Consider the following 27585-nt stretch of genomic DNA (forward strand, 5'->3'; position numbering starts at 1 on the left):
TAATTTAATCAAAACAGGAGCAATGTTTCTATTTTAGTAACACTGACCTTGACCCAACCGAAAGTGGAAAGGCAGGGAAAAGCAATAAAGCAATGAAAACACACATTGGGTCAATGTGTTCTGAACTTTGGTAACATTTACTGTTGAATCCTACTGCTCTAGAACTTTTAAGTGTACATGTACATTTGTGATCTAAAGCATTTCTGAAAAGGTTTAAGACATTTGTTTCAGTTGAACCTGTTTTGTTTCAATGTTAATTATATCATAATTTAAAATAGTTAAACTTTTAAAAGTTAACTATGAAGCTGTGCCCTTGTCAATTTCAACAGAGTTCTGAACAATCAGTCCATTGTTGAAAAATCTGTCAATGGAGTTAATAATCAAACAATTCATTCTATCAGCGTTTTCATGAATTTATTTAGAAATATATCACAATACACAAGTACAATACATTAAAACAGATAATATGACTGGAACACTTCATTAGTCTGAAAGGCAAATCCTTCTACATTATTATATTGAAAAAACATTTTGCTCAATTTCTTGTCTGGCCATTTCAGACAATTGCTTTTATTCTGCAATTTCAGATTTAATTTTCATTTTTGTTTTATATACCTAACAATGCTGTGTCACGTGTGATTTATATTCAGACTTCACTTTGTTAAGAGGGGATTCATTTACCAGCAGTGAGAACCCCTGTTTATTACATGTATATATACTGGTATACATTCTAATTATTTTAACCTGCTGGCCCCAATTTCTCGAAACTTCTTAAGTTTAACAGGCTTAAGTAGCATACATGCCATATCACCCGGCGAGGGAAAAAATCCCAATCACTTAGTAGCTTATTTCAATTTGCCAAAATACATACTTAAATTGAATCTTGATAAATAAAAAATGGTTTAATGTGCTTTTCCTAATGATACATCCTATCCAAAGTATAAAATCTCTTTAAGAACTTAATATTACGCAATTTATTGTAAACCATAAATAGTGAGCTTAACTTAATCCTGTTAAAAGGGACTTAAAGCTGCATCTCACAGATTGAACGTTCTTACTTTTTTATTTTTTGTCTTGGAACGAGCTAATTTTTGGGAAAATGCATGGAAACCAGTAATATAAGACTGCTGACAAAAAATCAGATAGCAGATTTTTATATTTCATTTCTTAAACCGTTAGTAACAGTTTAAGCCATAAACCATTAATTTTCGAACGGAAATATGACAATGTACAATCTGATTTTTTGTCAACAATCTTATATCGTTGGTTTGCAGATATTTACGCAAAAATTTATTCTTTCCAAGATAAAAAAAGTTGTTAAAGTGGTCAATCTGTGAGAGTGCAGCTTTAAGAAATTTTGAGAAATCGGGGCCAGGTGATTAAATACATGGAACATGTGAGAATATCAAACACATTGACTGAAGTAAATGCACAATATAGAAAAAAACAAATTCAACGGAAAATTAAACAAAAGCTTAAGGTATGAACAAAACTATAATGAAGGAATTTAACATGTAAATCAGTCAAATTTATGTAAATGGAACTATTACATTGAATAATATAACAACCTATAATTGAAAAACAACACCTACAATAGCATGATTTCGCTTTCCATTGATTTGAAACAGAAACTATTTTTCTATATAAGTAACACTGACCTTGACCCCACCGAAAATGGAAAGGCAGGGAAAAGCAATGAATTCACATATACGGTCAATTGTCCAGAACTTTGTTCAAGTTAAAAACAACATCCACAATAATATATTTTCGCTTTCCATTTGACAAGATATTTCTCATTAAGTACATCTGTTGTCAATTGTTTTTAAATACAAACCTTTGAGGTAAATAATCAAACTCACAGCTGAAATATTTTTAAAACAATTTTTTGCCCTAAATATTTTTTTGTCTGAAACTGTGAGCCTGAGAATAAAACTAAAAATACCTTTCGTCTGTAAATCAGATTAAGATAAGTCAAATCAGATATGATAACAGTAGCCACGTATTACGTATATATTTATGGGGGAATGTGGTAAACTTGAATACAGGGGCCGTATTACAGAAGCAAGCTAAGAATAATATGTATTAATATTTCATTAACTGAGGTAATATTTCAGATGTTGTAATCTCCATGTACAAAACAATTCAGAATTTGTTGCTTATGAGGAATACGTAAAAAAAATAATTCTGTATTACAGACCCTGACGATGAAAGTGATGAGTTCTATCTGCTTGTAATTACAATGTCATTTAGAACTCTACATCGCTTTTATCTCTCAATAAATAAATAAATATTTAAATGCACACAAAAACAAGGACAAACTGAGCTCGAGTGGCAAGAGCAGGACAAAACAAAAAATTACAGCCCTAACTTAATTAAGACATAATGGGTCAAAATATACAAACCGTAAATGTCCTATTAGACGCACATGCCTTAAAAGATGCGTTAGGGATCTATTAATGGGTCTATTTTCTTACTCTGCAACTTGGAACAAGGCTTACCTTACCGCTAAAAGCATAACAATGGCAACATTTGTTTACAGCGCATAAGAAACCTGCTTAAACTGCTGACAACATGCATAAACCCATACCCTATAATTGTTTAATTTAGGTTAAACACAACCTACATTTAAAACAGGGGAAAACATAACTGTTCTTCCCAAAGTTCTGTATTCATATATTAATTCAACATGTTCAGCAGACCATTTTATTGATTAACACACAAGGGGGCGTATGCAGCCATGCTGTAGTGGATAGTGACTGGATACTGATGGCTGATTGTTTAGTTGCAAGCTTTGGACTACAACTACCGTCTAGGTGTTTGTGACATGTGCTGTCGTTATTTCATATAAACAACTCAATGCAAGACTATTCATCACATAAGTGGATATTTAACAGTTGATTGAATGGAGAAAACAGTTTCTTATTTAGCGAGCAGGGTTTTCAGAAAAGACGTGCACCTGGCTCGTCTAATAGGACATCTACGGTAAACAAATGCCATTTTACAATCCAATATTTTTCATTATTACTGGTCAACTTGGTACAAAATATACAACAATTTTTTAATACATTTAACTTTGTATAACGAAAATTATTTAAACACTGCCATTTACCATTCCTAAATTAGTTTGAAAACACTACAAACAAAAACTAAAAAAAAATCGACCAAAATTCAACAAAAACTGACGCAAAAAAACATAAAGTACCCGCAGTATAAAATATCAGCACAGACTATCTATGTAAATGGAAACTAATATCACAATTCTAGCGAACTTATAAATAAACAATGGCTTTCTGACTTCAACAACGAATTACTGGCACAATACAGTCAAATACAACAGAATCTAAAACATAATGTTCATATTGCACTAACTGATAAATAACAGATGAGGTGGTTTATTTACAAAGCCATGGTGTATTGGAATTATGGGTGGAACATAAAAATACATGGTGCGGAAAAATAATTGAGGTAAAAAAAACTGAGTACAATTTCAATAGAGTTATAATTTTTTTTCAAGAGTTATCAAGAAATGAGTCAGCTTGTATTGCGGTTATGCTAGATAAATAAAAATATATTGTCATCAATGTTTAATTTCTTGTCAATTATTCGGGATAACAAAAAAAAATACCCGTTGAAAAACTTGTTGCCATAGCAACCGAATAATGATATAAAAATAAAATTTAATTTGGTAAATAATATTGGTTGTTCTTCCAAAATAAACAAGAGTTGAATAGGACAAAGACTGAGCCAATTTGACCTTTTGTGAACCAAGCCCTTAAAGTAAGTTATCAAAAATCCAGTGAGTTATCTCAAGCTATGGATGACATCTTCTCTATATTCTCAGTCTCTGTTGTTAATAATGTCAAGGATACATCAAGTCTTAAACACCAAGCTTATTCAATGGGGATTGAAAGATACATAGGAACCAATAATAAAACAGCGTACAACACTAACAGTAGCCTGATCACCAATGACGACAAGAATGGGCATGAGGCTATTGAACAATCATTTCCAACAGTCTTATCGGCTATCAAAAAAACTATCATTAACTTTTGGTATTTCTCAATCATTTAAACTACATTTCATTATCTACCGGTACACTGACACAGGTTTCATTTACTGATAGTGTTGTTTACAGTAAAGCCTGTAGCCCAATTTGCTACAGCATTGTAAAAGTTGATTTCTCACACCAGAGAAGTTAATCTTTTATTCTAAAGATATCAAGCTAAAGTTAAGTCTAACAAAATACAAAGGAAACAGTTCCTTATTACAAAGACAATTAATTCAAGTCAAAGACTAAAAACATTGATATTGCACATGGAAATGTAGAAAAATCTTCTAAGTATGATATGTACAACATTCAATACTTATTCATACAAAAAACATGGTGCACATGCACAATTGTACAGATAGCTTATTTAAAACCAGATCTACTGAACAACATCCTTTACAAATAGTATTAAAAACAACGAACAAGTGTGTTATATATTAAGCATAGTTATATTAATATCAAGGCAACAAAATGAAATGCTTAGGCCTCATAGCTGGTACCACTGCTGACCATTCTATCTGAGGACGATCTCATGTAGTAGTCAGACTGGGAACTATACATGGAATCACTATCACTTAAATGTCCTCGACCTTCAAATACTCTTGGACTTTGACCTTCATACGACCTTGATGTTTCAAACGATCTTGAGGAGTCATAGGATCTATTCTGTCCTTCAAATGATCTCTGTGTATCATATGGTCTAGTATGTCCATCCAATGACCTTGTCTTCTCCTCGTACACCCTTTGACCTTCATACGATCTCTGTTGCTCAAAAGACCTCTGTGTATCATATGACCTCTGTGTATCATATGACCTTGATTCGGAAGACCTTGGCTGACCTTCAAATGACCTCTGACCTCTCCATGACATTGTACCACTTGGTGATCTTCTATAGTCTATATTGAACTGAAAAGCAAACATAAGAGGTGACTCATATTCATAATTGTTCAAGACAACAAACAGACAAGTCTTCTGACAAAGTTTCATAACAACGGGATAAAATTGAATTTATGCCATGGAATAAAAATTAAAAGCAAAATTCTTAATAACACCCACTAACCTTGGTTGCACACACAAAGCAGACGGTGACCACTTTAGCGATGGCGTTCATCAGGTTCTTGGTTTCTTGTATGGTTCCATCAACCTGGAACACAGTTTGTAATATTTAGGTAAATTGTGTCAACATAAACATACTATGTATAAATGTATTCTTTTAAAACCTTTGAGTATATCATTGAAATGAAAAATACATTAATACCAAAAAGTTGTAGAACTTAGTGGTAAGACAGAAATCTCATCACAATAATTTACCCACAAGTCAGGCCAAAACAAAAATAAGTCTGGTTTCCTAAACCCAGAACCTGAAATTTAGGAGCTATTCCTAATTAAAAATTATTTCTTTTAAAAATAAATATAAGAAGTGTCAAATGAAAAATTAACTGAAAAAAATCATCTGACCTAGTACCCTATTATTTTTTTCAGACATGTCACATAAACCAGACTTGTTATTTCATTTGGTTTAACCTGAAGACAGCCTATTTCTTATTAGGATTCATTACGACTCTCGCACTTTCTTGGCTCTCAGACTAATGAATATTTTGCAGACTGACATTGCAGGCATGAAAAAATCCATATCCCAGGATGAGGGATTTGGGTCCAAAGCAGGAATAAGAGGCTTACAACTGCCTTAAATACAGCTTTCACAACTCGAGGGTCTTCTTACTATTTGTAATTAATGCAAATGTCCAGCATAAAACATACTTTACAAATGTATGATACATTGAAATGGAAAGCCCCAAAGCCTGATTTCAGAAGTAATCCTAAATGTGTTGAACCCTTGGTTTAATGGCCGGAGCCAGCCTCACCTTGTTGAATGTAGCAGACTTGCCAAATGTGGAGGCTTTAAGTGTGGACAGCAGTGAGTGACAGCAGCCTGGAATCCTGTCAACGTGAGCCAGCAGTTCATCTTTATGTGGACAGGCTGGGACCTGCAATGTAAGATTGTCACAAAGTAATTTATATTTACTGCTGTCATTGAAACCTAAACCTCATTTGTAACATGCAACAACTCAAAATCTTGTTCCAACTGTCACTATATAGGATTATTTGGACTAAAAAAAGGGATGATTGTTCAGAACTTCGCTAGAGTTAATGACGTTGTTAACATCATTGTCATAAACCTTGAAATATTTCATGCCCCAGATCCGTGCTGAACTTCACGATTCTCACCTTATTGGCAAAGTCTCTGACAGTCCTATAAAGTTTCTTCCCCTCCTCAGCAAAGTACTCAGCCTGGACAAACAGGTCCTGAGTGGTCTTTAGGGGACCCTCGCCTCGTGTGAACAGGTACATTGAGAATGCCATACTGTAATATACAGAAACAGTTAGAACTATCACAGGAGATATGAATACCCCCAGAAACAAAAGGTCCTGAGTGCATAAGTTGTATTATTTTTCTTTTAAATTCAGACTGATTTTAAAACATCTCCAATAATATTTATATGTACATGTAAAATTTCAAAAAAGATTCCAACCCATAAAAAGCTGGACATATCTTAGTTTGTTTGATAATCATCAACAAGCTTTTAAGTCATTAGAGATATTTACCTTTCTAATACAACCGACCCACCTTGACATGTTTTTGGCACGTTTGACGATGTCATTATCAGGCTCCTCCCACTTGTCGGTCTCGGCGTCCATCTCCGATGTGATCAACTTCATCTCAAGCCCTAGCTTTGCTATCTTTGCCTGCTCCTGTAGACGGGGTAGCAAACATTGGTTTAAGTCATTTTTATTTGATGGAATTTGCAGGGTCTTTTCCCAGAATACCTATTCCCTTCAAAGGTCTTAAACTAACATGTAATAAAGTGGGAAAATGGGCAATACTTTGTGATCTCAACCTGACCCCAATTTCTAAAAATATGCAGGCTTAACTCACTTCAGTATCTTATTTCATTTTGCAAAATTACTTCCTTAAATAAAATTATATGAAACAAGAAGTAGTTTAAATCTTATTTAATTCAAATAGTACATCCTTTACAAGCCACAAATCTCTAAAAGGGAAAATAACATAATTTATACCAAATCAAAAATAGTGTGCTGAGCTTGATCCTGTAATAACACAAACTTAAGATGTTTCGAGAAAATGGGGCCTGTCCAGGACATCATAATAGAAAGCTATCTTTTTTCACAATGCAAGAATTTCCAAGGGAAGTAAATGGAACAAAAAGTCAGTTGGACTCAAAAACTGTCCCGGTAATTGTGAAAATAATTATAACATTATTTGCTGTTGACATTCTTTTTAATCCCCTATAAAATAATCAATCTTCATTTTGCATGCTAATATTTTCTTAATGCTAAGCAGAGCAACTGAACTTTATCTACATGTATATCCAAAAGGAACTGAATTACTTTAAAATCTGATAACGAACAGCTAATAAATAACTTAGCGAAAATAAATGAGCAAAATAAAACGCAAACCTCTGCATCTAATTTTCCTGGCCGCGCAAGTTTTGACGTTGTTCCATGTTTCTGCAAAATAAATGAATTGACACTGAAAACTAAATATATCAACATACCGGTATACGAAACCTGTGTAACATACAATGTAATTTGACATGCATGCGAAATAGTTAATAAGATTTTCCACTATCCACTTAAGGCTTATTATAGTGCATTTAAATATTACAAGGAAATAAGAACTGTTTGTGAATAGTTAAAAACTGAATAATTATTTGGTTCAATATTATTCTGTTCAAACTGACTATAATAATATCATGCACTTAAATGAATCTTCATTTATTTAATACTTTAAATTTTTGTCTAAAATATTGCATGATTAAAAATAAAACATGGAAACTGGATTTATTTTAAATACAACACAGTTTCCTGAATCTGTATCACTCCGTAGCCTAGGCGTAATGCAATACTAGGCTAATGATATATAATGTTTGTCGTCAACACTTTTCTATTTTTTTCAAATACTTTAAAGATATGAAATAAAAGAAAAACTATGTTAGTTGCTTGTTTTATTGGTTTGTATAAATTATCTTCTTGTTGCTGGCATAAAAATCATCACACTTAACCTTTGTTTTGGTGCGATATGAACTCCAACACTAGCAACTCAAAGTGATAAAATCCCACAGATCAACAGACCAAACATAATATTCTGTATTTATCAAGCTCATGGCTTGTACATTATTCATTTATATTAAACACATTTTATTAATTGAATAAAAATATGTTTAAACTAATCATAGGATCAACTTAAACTGGAGTAAAAAGTTAAATAATTACACAGAAAGGTCAAGAGCGAGGAATCCTCCAACATAAAAAACACAGTTCAAAAGCTACAAAAATGGAGCTACAAATTGAGAATAAATCTCAACACTTCTAAGAAAAATCAAACAAAAACCCTGCCGTTGATTGAATTAAACACTGAAATTAAATCATTCATGAGGAACATATTTAACAAGGCCACAAAAAAATAGTTGTGTTTCTGGTTGTATACCCAAGAATGTGTGTGTGTGTGTGTGTTTTGGTTTTCTTCTTCGAAAAATGCCATCAAAACAATATATTTCTATTGTCAAAGAAACAAAAGAAACCTTTTAAATGGCTTTTATATTTAAATCGCCCCTCTTATAGTCAAGGAGTCAATATTTTTGCATGATTTTGCCCAAAAACTAGGGGGTGGGCAATTTTTAGAGGATGGTCGATGAATACAATAATTACGGTATTTTAACTACTGGCTAAAAGTTAATTTCACTAAAATATAACAAAATCATTAAACAATGAAACTTAGATAATTTCAATTTACAACTAAAATTGACTAATATCTTTATTAAAAAGCCTCCCCCTCCCCCTGATCAGCAACCAGAAACATGACTATTTTTGTAGGCCTAAATGATAATGAGAACAGGAACTACACAGATGGAGATACATTGTAAAACTTACACCCAAACCACTGTTAGCAGCCTTCCGTAAAAATTATATAAAAGTTCATATAAAACAGCGATGAAAATAAGCACAAGTCTGCAAACCCTGCCCTGGTCAAATGCTTTTTGAGCTTGCTAGAATAAGGGATCTTATAAAGCAGAGATTGTTAAGAAAATTGATGCTATGCATTGGCGTAAGAATTCCGACTAGTTCATTCATAAGTCTAATTTCGATGACTGTTTAAGTCAACAAAATTTCACATCAAACTGTGTTTCATCTAATTAACTTTTTAAACATATTTATGTTACACAGAACAATTTAAAGTTAAATTGGAAGAAAACATGTATTAAAAAAAAGGTATTGTTTATAATTGTTTCTCTGATTTTTTAAGACAAACATTTTCAATGCACCGATGAACTTCCTGCTCAGTCAGCTGAGCATTATCATTACAGACAATACTTTTTTTTATCAAATAGCACATTTATAAAACTAAAGCTAAAACTTATTTTTTTATGTAACATCATGAAAGGAACCAAGTCGAAACACTGTAGCTGTATGAAACATTTAATTATGAGATGCAATCTGTTTGTACAATGTTTCAACTGGTAAGTAGCGTTGAACTGAGGAAAATATCCCAGGTCACGGCAGTGATTAGACGACCAACCTATCTGTTTAGCCAATTCTTAGTTAATTATTAAGTAAATATTATACATGTTTTAGTATTAGTAAGCAACAGGTTAAACCACTATAACATACCCCCGGTCTCGGCAGCGATAGGTAAACCTGCCTGTCTGTATGACCCATTCTTAGTTATTTATTTAGCAAATATCATACACGTTTAAGTAAACAATAAGATAAATCAGTGTAACATACCCCCGGTCTCGGCAGGGATAGGTAAACCAGCCTGTCTGTCTTTCCTTGACAGAAGTCATTTACTTCCTTCACCAAGACAGACAGGTCGTTGATCTGAGCCTCCCAGCCGTCCGCAAACAGATCGAGGTTCTCCTTGGCTATCTTACTGCCGGGATACTGGGCTAAGGTTCTCGCAGCATGAAGTATCTGAAATAGTAGAAGCATGAATATTTAAATGGACGCAATAAAGGTTGATGCAAAAGTTTATACATGTAATCTTAATTTTAATGCATTATTATATTTAAGTCATTTGACTTCAATGATTTGTGGGCAGGTAAAAAAATATAAACAAAACAGTAAAACTTGGATTATTCGATCTGGCGACCAGTCTAGGTTGAGGCTTAGTACTGACCATTATTTCTTCTATTTTCATATGATGTCCTCCAGGAGTCGAGCACCAATGCTGATTCGAAATACACAAATCATGTGCAAAACCTAATGATTACCTCGAGGTCATATTTTCACACATTTCACAAAAGCGTGTTTCAAATTAAACAAACAAATGCCAGGTGTTTAACTTTTCGCAAGTTGTAAAAAGTGCAATGACAGAAAATTTGATAAGGGCATTTGAAAAGATAATTGTGAGAAGTAAATAATGAGAATTTTATTATGAGAAATGTAAATAAGCAATAAAATAAAGCACTTCAATTACAATCCAACATCAGAATCTCTGAAAAGAATTCCTTCTTATGATTCAACACTTCTGCGAGACAGACAAGATGCGCCAATTATCCATCCTTGATGTTGCAGAACTTAAATCTGACTAATGCCACGATATGCAATGTCATATTCCAATGTTGCTTGTTTAGAAAATGTGCTTTTTTGTAAAGATAAACTTTGCTATTTATTCATTTATTGGTTTTTCTTTTACATTTTCACATTTGGTATATGACAGGCTTTGAACATATGAGCGATTTCCACAACACTATATAATTGATGGCGAAATAAACAAGCAGTATGGCGACTTCAAACTTTGAAAATATATTGTAAGACATTTCATAACGGACTAAAATGGAAACTTGGGTCATTCAAAACATTGGCTCACTCGAGGTTTTAGCTCGGGCAACGGCGTACTTGACCAATCGCAGTTTTATTGTACCGTCATATCATCAAACCATAAAAATATTAAAGGAAACAAGCATTAAAGTATACATGTACAAGATGTATATGATGTGTACCAGTGGTCCCATGGATCGTAGGATAATCTCATTGTGTTCAGCTGTGATTACGAGTGGCTCTGTGGTGGCAATGTGCCGGAATAACTTACACACCTGAAAATGTTGTAAGTGAAAGATAAGGCCTATCTTTTCATTCATTTGTCTCATTAGGTATATATTGAGTAAATCTTTATGGTCAAAGACTTATACATGTACATTATTTAACCAAGAAAACACTATTTGCTATTGCAGGAAGCAGTTACATGTTATTATATAATTGTTATTTACTGAACTTCTAAGCCTTATCATTTAAAAGACACCTGACAAATAAATTACTAAAATTTATCTTTAAACAAAAGCGCAACAGTCGCAAAATATACCCATCCCATTTTTAGGGCACCAAGTTTAGTGATAGGTAGTTGCCAAATTTAAAGAGCAGATACAGTAAATACAGTTTTTTGCCAATTCAAGGGTCATAAATCTGGAGTGACTATTAAAGTTGATATGGCCGGTTATTGTACCTGACCAAGATATTCTCCCTTACACATTCTGACCAAATTTGGTGATGATTGGACAAAGGCTACTAAAGACATTGATCAGACAAGACAAGACCAATTTTAGGTAATATCTAAAATAAAAGTGTGATAACTCTCGTGTAACTGGAGGGGGCAATGGCTGGTTATCAAACTCATCCAAGATATTATGCACATACACATTCTGACTAAATTTGGTTATGATTGGACAAAGGCTTTTTAAGCAATTAATCGGACAAGACTGATTTTAGATAACTTCCAAAATTTAAGGGCAATAACTCTCGAGTGACTTGAGCACTTTGGCTGTATATCAAACCTGTCCAAGATATTATGCCCATAAACATTTTGACCAAATTTGGTGATGATTGGACAAATGCTTCTAAAGTTATTGATCGGACAAGATTGATTTTAGGTAATTTCTATAATTAAAGGGCGATAACTCTTTGAGTGACTCGAGCAAAAACAGCTGCATATCAAAATGTCTGAGATATTATGCCCTTACACATCCTGAGCAAATTTGGTGATCTTAATTTATTGCTTGGACAAGACTGATTTCAGGAAATTTTGACAATTAAAGAGCAACAACTCTCGAGTGACTAGTATATGGCTGTGTATGAAACTTGTCAGAGATATTATGCCCATACACATTTTTACCAAATTTCGTAATAAATATGTGTGTATCAAAATGAATTTAACAAAGAAAACAGCCCATATTCAAACCTCTTCCAGCTGCTCCGTGTGTTCCTCAAACTTGACAGTTAGTTCATCTACTGAGCCGACCTCGCCTGCTATCCCTGCAGCCTGCAGACTCCGTAACAACACATGGTCTTCACTGGACCGGAACAACTCCGACGCCTGCTCCATGGCTGACTCTTGTAACTGTGGGGTGAAATATTTGGGTTTAAGGTAATCCATCAATCATTTATACAAAACATGAACTGTTACTGTAAGTGTGATTCATGTGTCATTTAGAAAGGAAAAAAATAGCAATGAAGTGTGTGATAAAGAACGGAATTGAGCAGGACACACAGACCTTAGAGTCTTGCAAGTGACTTGTCATATTGATATGTCGAACACATGTGACGCGTTATTTAAAGATTTGCCCATACATGGGAAAGTCACAGTCTGGACACAACCACCTATACGCATGAGAGTTACACCCCAGACACGACCAACTGTACTCTATGTCCTTACATGCTGCATTCCATAGTAAACAAACACTTAGTGTGACCTTGACCTTTTGTTTGAGATTTCATTCAAGTTTTTAATCAAGCTATGTTAATCATTTAACTATGAGAAAATTCTCTAATGCAAAGTGTCAAAACATACATACGATTTTTAATAAGTCTTGATGTTATGTGGTAAGATGAGTTGACATTGAGATTAGTCTTAAGTATTTTCTTGATATTGGGGCCTGGGGAAATACCCAGAAAACAGACCCAAGAGTAATTTCATAAGTTATCAGCTTTCGCCAAAATCAAGGTTATATTAAAATTAAGTATAAACTAAGATGTCAACACCAACCTGTTTTCTAAGGGTTTTAGCCACCTCCAAAGCTTTCAGTATGCAAGTCTCCATCTCCTGGCTGGCCAACACATCTTTGTGCATCTAGAACAAGAAAGAAAACATTACGATTATTCATACTTAAAACCACTGCACATTAGGGAACTGTTGATTTCAACTTTATTTGTTTAACAAATAATGTAAGAAAGGCTTTATTAACCACTGCTAAGTCACTCTTGTTGGCAAAATGTTGGGCTTGTGTTGTTCAGGGAACCAGAGTACTTGAAGAAAACCCAGTGTTGGGAATCAAACCCAAGACGCCTTTGTGAGAAATGAGTGTGTTAACCACTACGCTAACTAGAGCAGTACATGGTTCTTTATAAACATTTAAATACACAAACAGCCCAGCGACTTTCATATCACATATTGTATACAGTTGTGTTACCCAGTTAAAATGTTTGAAAATAGATCTTTGAAAGACTTTTTAAATAAGTTTTTATTTCTCTGATTGCTTGAACAGCAGGGAGACAGATAACATTACAATAATGCATGGAGCAAACCATTTCCCATTTATCACATACAGCCTAAAGCAGTGATTTTTTTATATCACATATCTAGACAATTTTGCTACCAAGCTAAAACATTTGAATATAAACATTTAAATCTATATCTTTTAAAGTTGTCCCTGGATGTTAATATCTTTCTGGTAGCTAAAACTGTGTTTTCAAGCAGAAAAGTATACAGGAATATTTGAAAAAATTTTTTTATGACAATTCTGACCAAACACAAAAACAGCCTCAATGAGAAAAGAAATATCTACTATTTCAATATACTATTGCTTGGCATTACATTTTTTAACAAGCTCTGAAGTAGGCCTGGCGGGCTTGTGCTTATTTTGACCACTGTGTTTCTGGTACTAGTTTACCTGAAGCGATCCAGTCTTTATTAGAACATGCGTGGCCTGCTGTAGTGAGTCAACAATCTCAACGATACGTTCACGCTGGTCATGTGACGTGTAGGCTGAGTCGGTAAAGTCCTGGGTCGTCTCCACCACGCTCTCCAAGGCACTCGTCAGCTTGACAGCAAAGTAAGTGTTGATGTGCGTCACTCGTACCATCTCCACTTGGTCCTTTATAACAATTATTTTATAGGGATTTATTGGAAATCATTCATCGATTGAGACACCTTTTAGTATAAAGTTAATGACTAGGCAAAAACAAATTGGTTTGGTTAGGGTTACATCATTTTCAATAACAGTTCGGCTTTTTTTCATTTACATATTAATACTTTTTGTTATTAGGATTTAAGTAAGAACGTTATTGTCATCATTGGAAAATGGTTTTAAAATAATCTTCTGTATAAAGCTTTAAATGTTTAAAACTATAATATATAATATAACTACATATTAAAACACACATATTTTCATATTTTTTCATATTTTTTTTTTTTACTGACTATAAGAACAGTAGTGTCTGGGCGCATTTCGTAAGTAGAGTCGGGTAACCCCAATTAATTGTTTTTTTTAGGCTCTTTGTAATTTGTACGGTGTAAAACAACTTTTATCAACATTACCAACTGATTGAATGTTAATTGATATTCATTGGCATCATTTCCACCATTCGTCACAAACAGAAATGTCTGATGTTAGATATAAGTAAAATAAGTAATTTCATACAGGGTGATCCATCAGACAATGTGTGCACTCTCATCCCATGTATTACATGCTAGGAAACATTTTTTGAAAATTGACTTTTATTGTATCGTCAAAAAACATATATAAAAAAATTCAATAAAAAAACCCTCAATTCACCTCATAATCCTTGATGGCCTTGTGAGCAGTGATTCCACATCCTCCCAGTACAATACCAGAGTCTCCATTCACCATGGTCGGCGAGATACTCCCGCTGCTGATTGCCAGGTAACCTGCATAGAAAAAGATAGAACTCCAGTGATATTCTTTAAACAGGGACTAACATATGAGCAGCGACACACGATTTTGAGGCGATAAGGGGCGCGGTGCTGCTCATATTAAGCCTTCCATTTTTGGGAACTAGTGGGCTAAAATCCTGTTAGATAAGTTTCCTGAGGTAGCTTTAAAATTTGGGAAACACTTTTCAAGGTATTTTCTATTAAGACAAAGCCACAAATCATTAGGCCATGTTTCAAGAATTTTTATAATTGGATTTGTATTCTTTTGAATATCATGGGATAGACACTGCCTTACCTGTATCTGTGGCCACATTATGTATGAGGTGCAGAGCCTGCTTCATCTGTATGAACAGACCATTACGATTCTGTCTGGACGAGTGACACTCAGGGTGACGTAAACATGTCTGAAATCCAAAAGATATAAAACTTACTCAGGGCCCTCGCTCTATTTCGGGGGAAGGGGCCCACAGCCTTTTTGAGGGGGAATTTTCGCGTCGTTTTCCCAGAATAGGGGAATTTGTATTATAGGGGAATTTGTATTAATAGTTAACAACAAAGGTTTCAAACAAACATTATACATTTAAAACAATCTTTAATCACTGAGTAACATTGCAAACAACTTCACATCAATTCAATCACTTGAACAGTCAACTTAGAATTTAACCATTCTATCTTTTTTTCTACCGAAGTAGGCAATGGCTTCGTTCAATTGTTCGATATGATTTCGAATTCTGCGACATTTTTCACAAACGGAAGTAAACAACGGAATGAATTAGTGCGCATGCGCATTGGCAAGGGAACTAACACCGTTTGATACAACGCTACTTATTATTCGAGTTACTTCCCCTAGCGCACAATGGCGCGTAGTTTAAAAAAATTGACGATCTTTTTGCATTTTTTAAACCAATTTTTTAGGGGGAATTTTCAGCTCTGAAGGGGGAAAAAAAGATACTTTTTCGAGGGGGGACGGCAGCCGAATTTCGGCGGTAATTTTGGACGATCGAGGGCCCTGTTACTATAATAAAAAATTAAAGTCTGCACAAAATACAAAAAGGCCTAAGGCTGATAAAATCTCTTCTGGCCGTGAAGTATTTATTCAATTGCTGTACGTATGACAATACAGCTTTTACACTTTCGACCGACAGATTGAATTTTGGATCTACATATTTGGCAATTCCACAGGTTGCACCCCTGTGAGTAGCCCATTCTTATAGAGGTATAATTACTTAAACTCTCACTTTGCATGAAGGTAGCAGCAGCATGGTAGATTTTTCCAGGACAGCCCGGGCAGAGGCCATCTGGGCCTTCTGGCGGTCACTCTTCAAGTCCTGTAATAGGGTTGGTTTAAGTTTAAAATCAGTGCTTTAACAGGGCGAAAACAATGAAGGGCATGTGACCCTCATGGTTGACAAGTAAGTGGTCTCTGGTGCCTATATTATTGGTTTACACTTAACTTATTTTGGGGGCCCCAGTTAGTTCAAGTGGGAGTCTCTAGCTTGAAAAGTATGTCAGGAACTTCGGTTTCCTAAGTCAGGAAAAGCCCTGACAGCGTTGGATCTAACACTGCCATAGTCACAATCTAAGCCAGACTGTTGTTTCTGTACTTAGGGTGTATTTTATAATTTTGTAGGATTTGTGATTATCCAACTCTATTACTCGCATGAAACCTTATAAATATCACATAATTGTACACATACATTCTGTCTGTCCCCGGTGATGTGAGCCAGCTCCACCATGTTGTTACCAAACGTGCTGAACGCCTTCACAAAGTCTGTGAAACTCTCCATTGTCTCTATCTCTGTAAGGCTACATAATACCTGAAATATAAGTAGGTTAAACTACACCATGTTGTTACAAAATGTGCATATAACAGTGCATATAACATTTAAAAAATTCAAGTTTTTCTAAGTTTATAAATTTCCTTGAACTTGAACAAATCTTTAGAACTCAAACCAATATACCTTTACATCCTTGACAAATATAAGCTGTTTCACAATGACTTTGTCAGCCTACGTTATACTTGGCCACAATAAGGTGTTTCACAAAGACTAAGTCAGCTTACCTTTTCTCTGGGCACAATAAGGTGTTTCACAATGAATTTGCAAGCCTACCTTATCCTTTGCCACAATAAGCTGTTTCACAATGACTTTGTCAGCTATCAACAGCACTTTAGTTATTGCAGAGAGCAGTTTTCTGGCCGCCCGAACCATCTGGTGTTTTTCGGTGAATGGTTTTGGCCCGCTGTCCAAACTAACATTGTTGTAAGCGGTCAGCTGACGTATTGCATTCCCTAAAAACATATGTTGCTTAGATAAACCTTAATCATTTTAAACCATTTCACATATTATATACAGTCATCAATATAAGACAGATGGTGGAACACGCACCAATCCTTCCCTACTGTTTGACGTAATTACCATTCAGATGGCCTCAGGCTGCTATATAAATTCCTATATAGGTGGGCTTGAGTTTATTTTGACAACTGCACAAATAAAGTTCATGGAGTAGAGGATTATTAAAATGAGCAAAATGGGTTCAAGACTTATGGAAATGTTAACTTTTAAACACTTTCAAGGGTTTCAAGGGTTGAATCACCGAAATGATGACCATCCACATTGCCGCCTTGACACAGAATGCTATTTCTTGACAAATATTGAAAAAAAAACACAAGTATATCTTTATAGATACTTTGAAGGAAAACAACTCCTATATGCAGCAGAAAATTCAATATATCCTGGTTTAACTGATTTTTAAGGGAACCAAACTTAAATTTGTGCACAGACCAAGTCATGCAAGTGACCTTGACCTGGATGTTGCCTTCATATGGTTGTCACGTATATCAAATTATTTAACCATACATTACACCGGAAACTCACCACTATCATCAAAAAGGCTTATATAGCAAAACAGACAAAGTTATGAACCAGACACAACCACTATCATCAGTAACGTTTATATAGCTAAAATGACAGTCATGCGAAGTGACCTTGACCTTAAAGCTAGGTACCCAGGTCTAGAGCACAATACTTTGTCATCTTAAAAAAGTGTTCACTTCTTATTATTTTTCAAAATACCGCCATGAATGACAAAATTATTGATGGGACACGAAAGCAGATGGACAGACAGACTGACACGATCACGCTGTGATTCCACCCTAGCCCCCACTTCACTTTGAAGCTGAGGTATATTAAGGCCATTCAGGGCCCCCATCCTTGCCGTCTAATAGGTTTAGTAATCAACCTACCAGCCTGTCTAGCCTCAAGGCATGTCTCACACATTTCCAAGCGTAACTCTGGGTGTTCATCTCCGATTGCCAACCCCACCACGACAAACCGGTCCACCGCATGGTACACAGCCTCTCCAACCTTCCCCAGCGCCCGCGCCGTTCGCTCACTGATCTTCACACGCTCCTTATGGTTAACCAGAGTCGTGATCTGGAAATACAGTGAGTTATATTTGATTTTAAGAAATGCTTGGGAAAAAGATTCAGCTTGATTGTGATAAAAGCTGACTGTTCATAGAAATCAGTACAACACTAAAGGGTCCATTTTTGCACAGAGAGACCATGACAAGTTTTGGGGATATCTACCGTATACCACTAGACCTCTCTCAAACTTACAAATAATATGGAAGGCAAATGGCAATTCAAATATGGTACAGAATCTAATGTCAGTGTGTTTGTGATGTTTGCAGTAAAAAAGATTGCTGAGAAATCTTGACGGTATGATTATATAATTATATGTCTTCCTATATTTATAACTAGAATGGAAATTTACAGAACGTAACTTGGAAAATTGTAGTAAAAAATCCCCTAGACATAGCATTTTGTAATTCAAAAACGTTCTGAGTGCCTAATTTAGCATGACTTTGTATGCAATGAAGCATCATAAAAGCATTATTAACACAGCAAGCTCTTAAAGAAGCCAGAAGTCCTCACAAACTTTCATCTCTAAAATTGCTTTATGAGTAGTAACTTTATACTGGTGGCAGATATTTTTACAATGTATGGAATTGGAGCACAACAGAAGATGTCAACTCCTTTTTTAAAAAGGATAAATAAAATATCACAGACATCTTAAATAAGTAGCGAAGAATTGTTATTTTCTCCTTTCATATTTTTTTCTCCCTGGCAAGTGCTGCAAGTGCTATAATAAAAAAAATGTGTATTTTTGCATTAAATTAATTGAAAGAATCGGGTTAAACTCATTTTAATATTGGTGTCTAAAATATAATATTTATGGTTTGACCCAAACCAATAAAATGCTAATGCTTCGCTTGACCATATGCTAATAATTGTTTCACTTTCAGAAAACACTACCAATATAATACTAACATGTTTTAAATAATCTTATTGATCACCAATATACATTATAGGGATATGGCAATGATTACACTTTTTGAAACCACTACAAAATATGTTTGCAGGGGCAGTTCCAGGATTTGAAGTAAGAGGGGGCATAGCTTACGGGCGTAACCTTTTGACTTGTACCCCTCCCTCAGAAACCTGAATTTCTTTGGTTTAAAATGTTGGTATGGGGATATGGGAAGAAAATTAAAGCAACTATTAGACCAAAATATCATATCTTTGGTGTGTTTCATTACTGTTTTCTCCTATATTGATATTAAAAGTAAACTTGGACAATTTTAGGGGGTGCGCACGACGGGTGCAACCCCGCCTGGGTTCACTAGTGGTTTGTTTAAAATATCAACATATCAACATATTTTTTTCCACTGCCTGAGTCATATGATGCTATGTCTGGCCTGGAGACTTTGTTGATAAAATCAATCCATTATTGTGCCACTCAATGCTGTAATGGAATTGATCTCGGTGAAAATGACTCTCCAGAATCTATCAATACAGACATACACAATCTAGCAGTTTCTACAACGACATTTTGGAACATGTTGAATCCCAGATTGGTCATCAATTTACGAAACAGAAAGCAACAAGAACAGAAATTCTGTCCAATCTTATCTCTCTGACATACACAATGTAAGCAAATGCAGGGCAGAGGCCCTTTTAAAGAGGAATCTTTGCCAGAAGAAAGAAATTTCAAATTAACACAAATAATTTTTAGAAGTTTAAAGTGTATAATTGTTGTCACATGAACAAATAGCAAATCACATTTATTTATTATCTAAATTTAAGTGACAGCATAATAACTTTTCTTGGTTATTATAGGTCTTATTTTTTTGTCTTTTTTTTTCTTATACATGACAATACGGAGGGAAATTTTGGCTTGGAGAAATATATACATTTCAGGGCTGAATAAGGGGCTGCTTGTCCTTTCCTTGCTTATGAAGTTATGAACCAAAAATAAGCAAAAAAAAACAACTATCCCTCCTAATTAAGATATGTTTATGCACTCTCATTCAGTTATGTATCAATTATGCGATAATGGTATTTAGTTCTGATGGAAAACACTGCATTAAGTATCATTCTGACAACGCAAATGATGATTTCCATGAGAAACAGTTTGACATGGAATTCCAACTGACACAAGGTCAGAATCACCCTGATATAAATTGTCCTTAATGTTAAAAACCAATTATGTAGAGATATGATAACTAGACGCATGACTCTTGTTAAACATAGTAGCTAGTCATAGTTATCAGTCATAAGGCAAAAAAAATACTGATAAAAATAGGTTTGGTAAGTGAGGCTTTTTTTAAGTCGAACACCAGTTAAATTAATTTATTTATGTATCTTTACTTCATGTATGTACATTTGCTTTGTTTTTAATTGTAAACGTCTTGTACAAGTTTCATAACAAGCTTTCGTACCCATATTTAATGAATTTATATCTAATGTATTGCACCATATTTTTTTTTAATTTGGGTGGCCCCTCGATTTTACAGTCAGTCCAGTCAACAGCACCATTTTTTCTCTGCCAAATCAGACTTAAGGTAATATCAATAAGTACAAGAACAATACAAGTGTATCTAGTCTAAGCATCACATTGAACGAATTGATAGATTTTATTCATAATTCCTACTAGTGTTGTGCCGATGATCGATTATAATCGACAATTGATCAGAAAGGCCTACGTCGGCGACAATCGATAGTGAAATAGAAACAAGGGACGTAACCGCTACCAACTTATTTTCTTTTTCTGGTCATTGCTAGTTAATGTTGAAATGTTAAGGTGTTACTATGTTAAGTATCTAGTCATATTCTTATCAGGTCAGTAAGTCACTACAGTATCCTATATTACAAATTTTCTTTGTGTTTTAACAGCTCAAGAATTGGTTCTCAACTTTTCATGATTGTGGTTTAAAGTGATTTTGAAAACATGTTACCGTTTACTTCTTACCATATAAGGATTTAGTTTTCTTAGTTTTCTGAAAGAAAAATTTCTTGTAAAATATATAGAATATTCAACTGCTAGTTGTACTTGTTAATGACTGAATATTAAAAAGAAATTGATATATTTCTTTGTGTTTATTTTACACATGTATACAATACTAAATGTAAGACCAAAATTAGAGCCTGTGGACTCGTGTTCTGTAATGGTAACTTGTAAACACTTAAAGATTCTCAATAACTAAGGTAATTTATACAACTTTTAAGAAATGTACTAACAATATTGTAAGAGAACATTCAGGTGCTTTGAACTGGTGCATGAACTGTTACTGTGTGACAAAGTATGATGACCAAATGTATTAAAATAATTACTAAATCGATTAATAATCGATCATTGATCGGCTTCATTAACCGATTATCGATAGTATTTTTTCTGTCCGATTCCCAACACTAATTCCTACCAATAATGACAATCTAATATTTAAATGCATGGATCTATACTGCAAATTCTGTTTTATTTAAGCTTGACATCTAGGAGACCGGCCAATTGGCAGCATTGATAAACAGGGCATTCTGATCTGAAACACAGATATTTGTCTCTGTATGGAGATTGAAAACGGTCCTATTGATTCTGGCCTATGTCTCAATAATAATGAATATAAATTTTCTGTTCAGATGAAAGGCAAACTCATCATGTTTCACTTATTGGAGGCCAGGGGCAGGTTTCAGTAAAAATCTTTATCAATTTTAGTACATTGTATTTTAGTCGTAAATTATCTTAGTATCTTATTTCCATAATATTCTGCTACATATTTGTGTGAACCCGCTACCTGTATTGAAAATAAACACAGAGTTGAGGAAACAATAAAGGTGTTGCCATGTGACACTTTTACAAATTTTGTTTTTTTGAATTTACGACAAAGATCGTTTAATGAAACAGGCCCCAGTGGAATGAAAGTAGAATTTCATCATTTTTACTTCTCAAAAGCTTTTCAATTCTTCAATTCAATACATGCAGAAGTATACACATAAACCTAAGCCTTAGAAAATAATACATTTTGTTCAGGTTACCCAACCCTACTTACGCAATAGGCGACAACTCTACTATTTTTATAGTCAGTTTTTGTGTGTGTTTTAATATGTACATGTAGTATAAAATGTTAAAAGCTTTAAATATAGAAGATTACTTTAACATCATTCTCCAATGATGAAATTTATATACATGTATAAAGCCGTAATAAAAAAGCCTACCCACCCTACCTGGTTTTGAAAAGGTTTTAACCCTCACCAAACCATTTTTTTTTTGGCCTTAAGAGCTAAATTCAATGAAACAGTTTAATATAAAGCTTAAGCATGTATGTTTTACTAATCATGCATGTAGTATTACAATTCAATTCCATGGCATCACATCAGTAATAATGATTATATTTTTTCATATTGAGGGAGACCATTTCTATTTAGACTGTTCTTAATGAGAAAACCGGAGCACCTGGGAATGTAATTAAGGAAAGTAATGTGGAAATAATTGAATGGTAATCTACACTTCAATTAGAGGTTAATATTGCATTTAACATGAAGAAATTGCTTAATTAAATATGAATTAAATGCATTCATCCCAGCCTCTTAAAACTAAGTTAAAAACTATGAAGTTAACTACTGTATAAAGTTAAATTAGGGATTGTCCATAGACAACAGGGCTTTGTAAAGTGATCATATTCATCTCAAGTTTAAGGTGACTAGCCAAAAGAAGATAGACATATAATCAGGGTTGAGAATGTCACTGAGAGCAAAAAACTTTAACCTTAAGTCGGGGGGAGAGGCAAGGTTAGATTTTTTGAAATTACATACAACTCTAATAATATGAAGATTTGCATATTTTGGACTGACAAGCATGTACAGATTTGACACTTGCATACCTAGCATGTATGTGCATCTAACAAATGTATCTCCAAGATGCAAAAGCTCGAAAAGCAAAAACTAGTCATTTCTTGCAAGTTTCTTCAATAACAATGGCAAGAATACTGTCTTTTTACCAACTCACAGAGCTACATAATATTATGTAAAAATATACGAATATAGATGGATTATTTGTCTATTTTGTGCGCCATAGAGTACAAGATCACATTTATTTTAATTCTCAGACCAAGAGATCAACCTAAGGACCAAATCGCTTGATTCAAAGCTGGACTGGCCAAAACTGCAGTCAAAAAAAAACAGGTACACTAACAGTCACCTGTTAAAAAAAAAGCAAATGCAAAAAAATGTGTTGCCTTCCCGGGAGAGATTGCATTATCGCCGAAACATGGGGATATATTTTGCAATAACCAATGCGGTGGTGCGCATATCACCGCCTTCATGAGCTGCTACCAGGTAACATACTTTCAAACTTCCTTTAATGAAAGCCCTGTAAAGCTGCTTGACCTACCCAGCTTTTTACTAGCCCTGACCAATTTCAAATTGCCTTATAAGATACCAAGATAGAACAATAAGAATTGCAGTTTTAGAACATTTATCAAAAAATCAACTGGTCTGTATAACAATGAAAATATGTTTTACAAATGATACCCTATAATTAGAATCTGTGACTTCTAAATCATCTGGTAGAAAGTTTCTTGCAAAAAAGATGTTTAAATAAAAGATGTTACTTTTTGCGTGGTTCACAATGCATGACATCACTTTCATAGTCATACCGAAGCTGATGAATCTGGTCCAACCATGGCAATATAGACCCCCCACCCTAAAAAAATTGAAGACAAATTTGGATGCAGTTTTCAAACATTTATAAGTATTGATACATATTATAGTGAAGTCATTCAAAGTCTAGAAAAGTGATCAGGGCTTTCAACAGGGTCTGAACCCAAAAGTAAACAAGTTTCATTGAATTTGGACTGGGAGTTTCAGAGGATATGTTTTTTTTAAAGCAAAACAGGAAGTCGGCCATTTTGTTGTTGTTGTTGTTGTTGATCAATCGTGACCCCTTGTTGTATTTTTGTAGAGGGTCACCCAAGGAAGCTCCCTGTAAAGTTTCATTGAATTTGGACTGGGAGTTTCAGAGGAGATGTTTTTTTAAAGCAAAACAGGAAGTCAGCCATTTTGTTGTTGTTGCTGTTGTTGTTTTTGATTAATCATGACCCCTTGTTGTATTTTCATAGAAGGTCACCCAAGGAAGCTTCCTGTGAAGTTTTATTGAATTTGGCCAGGTAGTTTCAGAGGAGATGTTTTTTAAGCAATTGTTGACGGACGGACAGACGATGGACAAAGACCAATCACAATAGCTAACAAGAGTGACACTCACAAAATACGCCCATCAATAATTTCTTGGATTCTAAGACAACTTACTGTCACATTGGCCCTTTGAGAAGCAAGCTTTTCAAGAAGCAAATGATTTGGCACAATATGGCATTAACAGTAGAAAAAAAATATTTTAATTCGAGGGTTTCGAGTCAAAAGGTGCTAAAATGTACTTGGCAAAGCATTTATACCGGCAAACATTCTTGGTAAAGATTTTATAGCTACAAACATTTTCAGCAAGTTTGGTGAAGGTCAGATGAGAATTGTTCAAGTTAGAGAGTAGACAAAGCTTAAATGGCAAGGGCAGTAATCCTGAAGTGCTTCGGGGCATTTGGCTGATTATCATACTTGACCGATTTATTTTACCAACAAATATTTTCAGCAAGTTTGGTGAAGATCAGATGATAACTGTTCAAATTAGACAGTGGACAAAGCAAAAATGGCAAATTTTGACCAATTCAAGGGCCATAATCCTGAAGAGCCTGGCTGGTTATAGAACTTTGCCAAGAATATATACCAACAAACATTTATAGTAGCAAGTTTGGTGAAATTCGGATAAAAACTGTTCAAGTTTGAGAGTAGACAAAGCTAAAATGGCCAATTTTGATAAATTCAGGGGGCCATAACTCTGGAGTACCTAAAGCGATTAGGCTGGTTATCGAACTTGACCTAGATATTTCACCAACAAACACTTTCATGAAGTTTGGTGGAAATTGGATGAGAAATGTTCAAGTTTTAGAGCGGACAAAGCTAAAATGGACAATTTTGACAAATTCAGGGGCCATAACTCTGGAGTGCCTAAAGCGATTTGGCTGGTTATTGAACTTGACCGAGATATTTCACCAACAAACACTTTCATGACGTTTGGTGGAAATTGGATGAGAAATGATCAAGTTAGAGAGCGGACAAAGCTAAAATGGCCCATTTTGACAAATTCAGGGGGCCATAACTCTGGAGTGCCTAAAGCGATTTGGCTGGTTATCGAACTTGACCTAGATATTTCACCAACAAACACTTTCATGAAGTTTGGTGGAAATTGGATGAGAAATGTTCAAGTTAGAGAGCGGACAACATTGTGGAGCCGCCCGCCCGCCCGCCGCCATGGGTGTTCCCATAATACGGCCATCGTAAGATGGGTGTATAAAAAAGGACAAAAATATTAAATATTTTCTGAACCTGATAGTCGAATAATTTATTTCATGAATGTTGATTTAAACACCAATTCTGTATGTAAAATTCATTTTGTTATCCAATGCATCCTTGTCAAAATACAATATGAATGAGCGATTGTGCAATGACATTTTTCTCCTTTTTGCTTTCAGTTCACTTCCTAGTTCCGGAAGTAAACAAAAAATTCATCTTGCCAAAATTCCTTTAATTGTTCTTTTAAATATTGTCAAAGCTACAAAATGGTTTATAATAGAACATAACTGAATGATACACTGACAACAACTTAATTATGTCAAACAGTTCACCTTTTACTTTCATTATAATTGACAGGTCAAGTAAATAAATGGTCACCTGTTTCCCGTGCTTTTTAAAGACGATGTGCGAAAAATGCTTATAAGTGTTCCGCATTAAAAACTAAACGATTCTATTAATTTTAGCTGATAAATAAAATATGTTTAAATGAAATAAATAAAAAATCAATTTTGATATAAGGATTGTGCAAAAACTGCTTAAGGTATCAGTTTATTTACATAAATGGCAGAGTTTTTTTATGTCATTGAAATTGACTGCGGCTAAACGACACAATTACTGGTCAATAATCACTTGTTATTTTGGTGTTAATTACTTTGATAATAGCGAAGTCGCTGCGGTCTACGGGACTTAGTCGCTTGAGTCACCTGGTTGTTTCAGCCCAGGTGGCCTTCAAAATATTACCATTTTCAAAATGTGCACTTGCCCCTTCGGACAACAACATTAAGGTTACACTTACCAGGATCGGCAATTTGGTTGCCAAAATCCGACAGGCAACCGTTTATGTCGAGCACTGCCTTTGAAGTCATGTGATTCCTCACTCTGATCGTGAACAGGGTTTGTTTAAATGTGATCAGTTATATATGTTTCTATTTAAAGATTTTCAGAAAATCTTGATAGAAATGACTGGGGTCAAACACATGTTCAAAGTTCACAGCACTTTGCTGATGGCCTAGCTTCTTGCTATTTTTAACCACCAATGATTAATATCATATAATTTTACGCTAGATTGTATTCAATATATTATTTCTTCACATTTACACAAGTTTAACGAGGGCATTTAAATTTTAGATAAATGCGAATAAAGTGACAATAGTGTCTAAAAACTTTTACAGATGCAAAGCATAATTTTTTGGGATCAAACAAAGAAATAGCTTACAGAAAAATTGACAACTACCTTAATTACTTCAATTACCATTAATTAACACTCAAGGCATTGCCGCGTGTAGTGTAGACTCAATGTGTTGGAACGCAGGAAAAATAAAGAAATAAACATGGTGGGCGTTATGCTTATATCAGGGAGTATAGTTAATTAAAATAATAAGATAACGTCTGTGGTATGGAAAAATCTAGGCGATAAGCATAATCTGCAAAACACGACAAAATACTCTTGCTTTAACAAATGCAAATATCATGTGACACAAGATACAAAGAAATGTCATATATTACAGTACATTTGAATATCATCCCCATACTTTTTCTTGTTATTTTTTTTGGTAAATTTGACAAGTCACAAAATTAAATTCTGCTTGCTCAGCCAGTCAAGGTTTATTTTAATATTTTACTAAACATTGAGTTTTTTATACAAAAAGAATTTACTCTAGGAAAATTACCTGTGTCACTAGGGGAATTAGAGTCTGTTCAACTGATTTAGTTTTTATTTCCAGCGTTGTTTTCGCCTCATTTCTGTCCAAACTGGACTGATGCTGCAAAGCAGCTGCCATTTTCGGCTTCAGCCTCGCTTTGGACTTTGGAAACGCTCGTTACAAAACA

The 27585-nt window shown here is 34.4% G+C and overlaps 1 protein-coding gene across 2 annotated transcripts; it reads right to left on the minus strand.

The window, feature by feature from the left end:
• Positions 1–599: 599 nt before the first annotated feature.
• LOC128241433 (alpha-catulin-like) lies at positions 600–27542 on the minus strand. 2 transcript variants are annotated; one of them, XM_052958351.1, is made up of 19 exons: positions 27426–27542; positions 18262–18451; positions 17129–17307; positions 16715–16834; positions 16256–16345; positions 15313–15421; positions 14899–15011; positions 14014–14217; positions 13110–13193; positions 12306–12464; positions 11074–11166; positions 9857–10042; positions 9002–9022; positions 7529–7579; positions 6678–6802; positions 6278–6413; positions 5914–6036; positions 5109–5192; positions 600–4954 (listed from the first exon to the last, which is right to left on the minus strand). In XM_052958351.1, the coding sequence occupies exons 1-19, from the start codon at positions 27534–27536 to the stop codon at positions 4529–4531; spliced, it is 2604 nt and encodes an 867-aa protein (XP_052814311.1). In that variant the 5' UTR covers positions 27537–27542; the 3' UTR covers positions 600–4528. The 2 variants fall into 2 exon arrangements, with proteins under 2 accessions (XP_052814311.1, XP_052814313.1); XM_052958353.1 differs by lacking the exon at positions 9002–9022.
• Between the last annotated feature and the right edge of the window lie 43 nt (positions 27543–27585).

The sequence above is a fragment of the Mya arenaria genome, chromosome 7 (assembly GCF_026914265.1).
Source record: "Mya arenaria isolate MELC-2E11 chromosome 7, ASM2691426v1".
NCBI lineage: Eukaryota > Metazoa > Mollusca > Bivalvia > Myida > Myidae > Mya > Mya arenaria.

Excerpts from the sequence above, each read along its gene's own strand:
- LOC128241433 (XM_052958351.1), bottom strand. The coding sequence starts at position 27,536 with ATGGCAGCTGCTTTGCAGCATCAGTCCAGTTTGGACAGAAATGAGGCG. Across the intron at positions 16,835-17,128 it reads TTATTGTGGCAAAGGATAAG|GTATTATGTAGCCTTACAGA; the intron begins GTAGGCTTGCAA and ends CTTATATTTCAG. Across the intron at positions 15,422-16,255 it reads TGCTGCTACCTTCATGCAAA|ACATGTTTACGTCACCCTGA; the intron begins GTGAGAGTTTAA and ends TTTGGATTTCAG.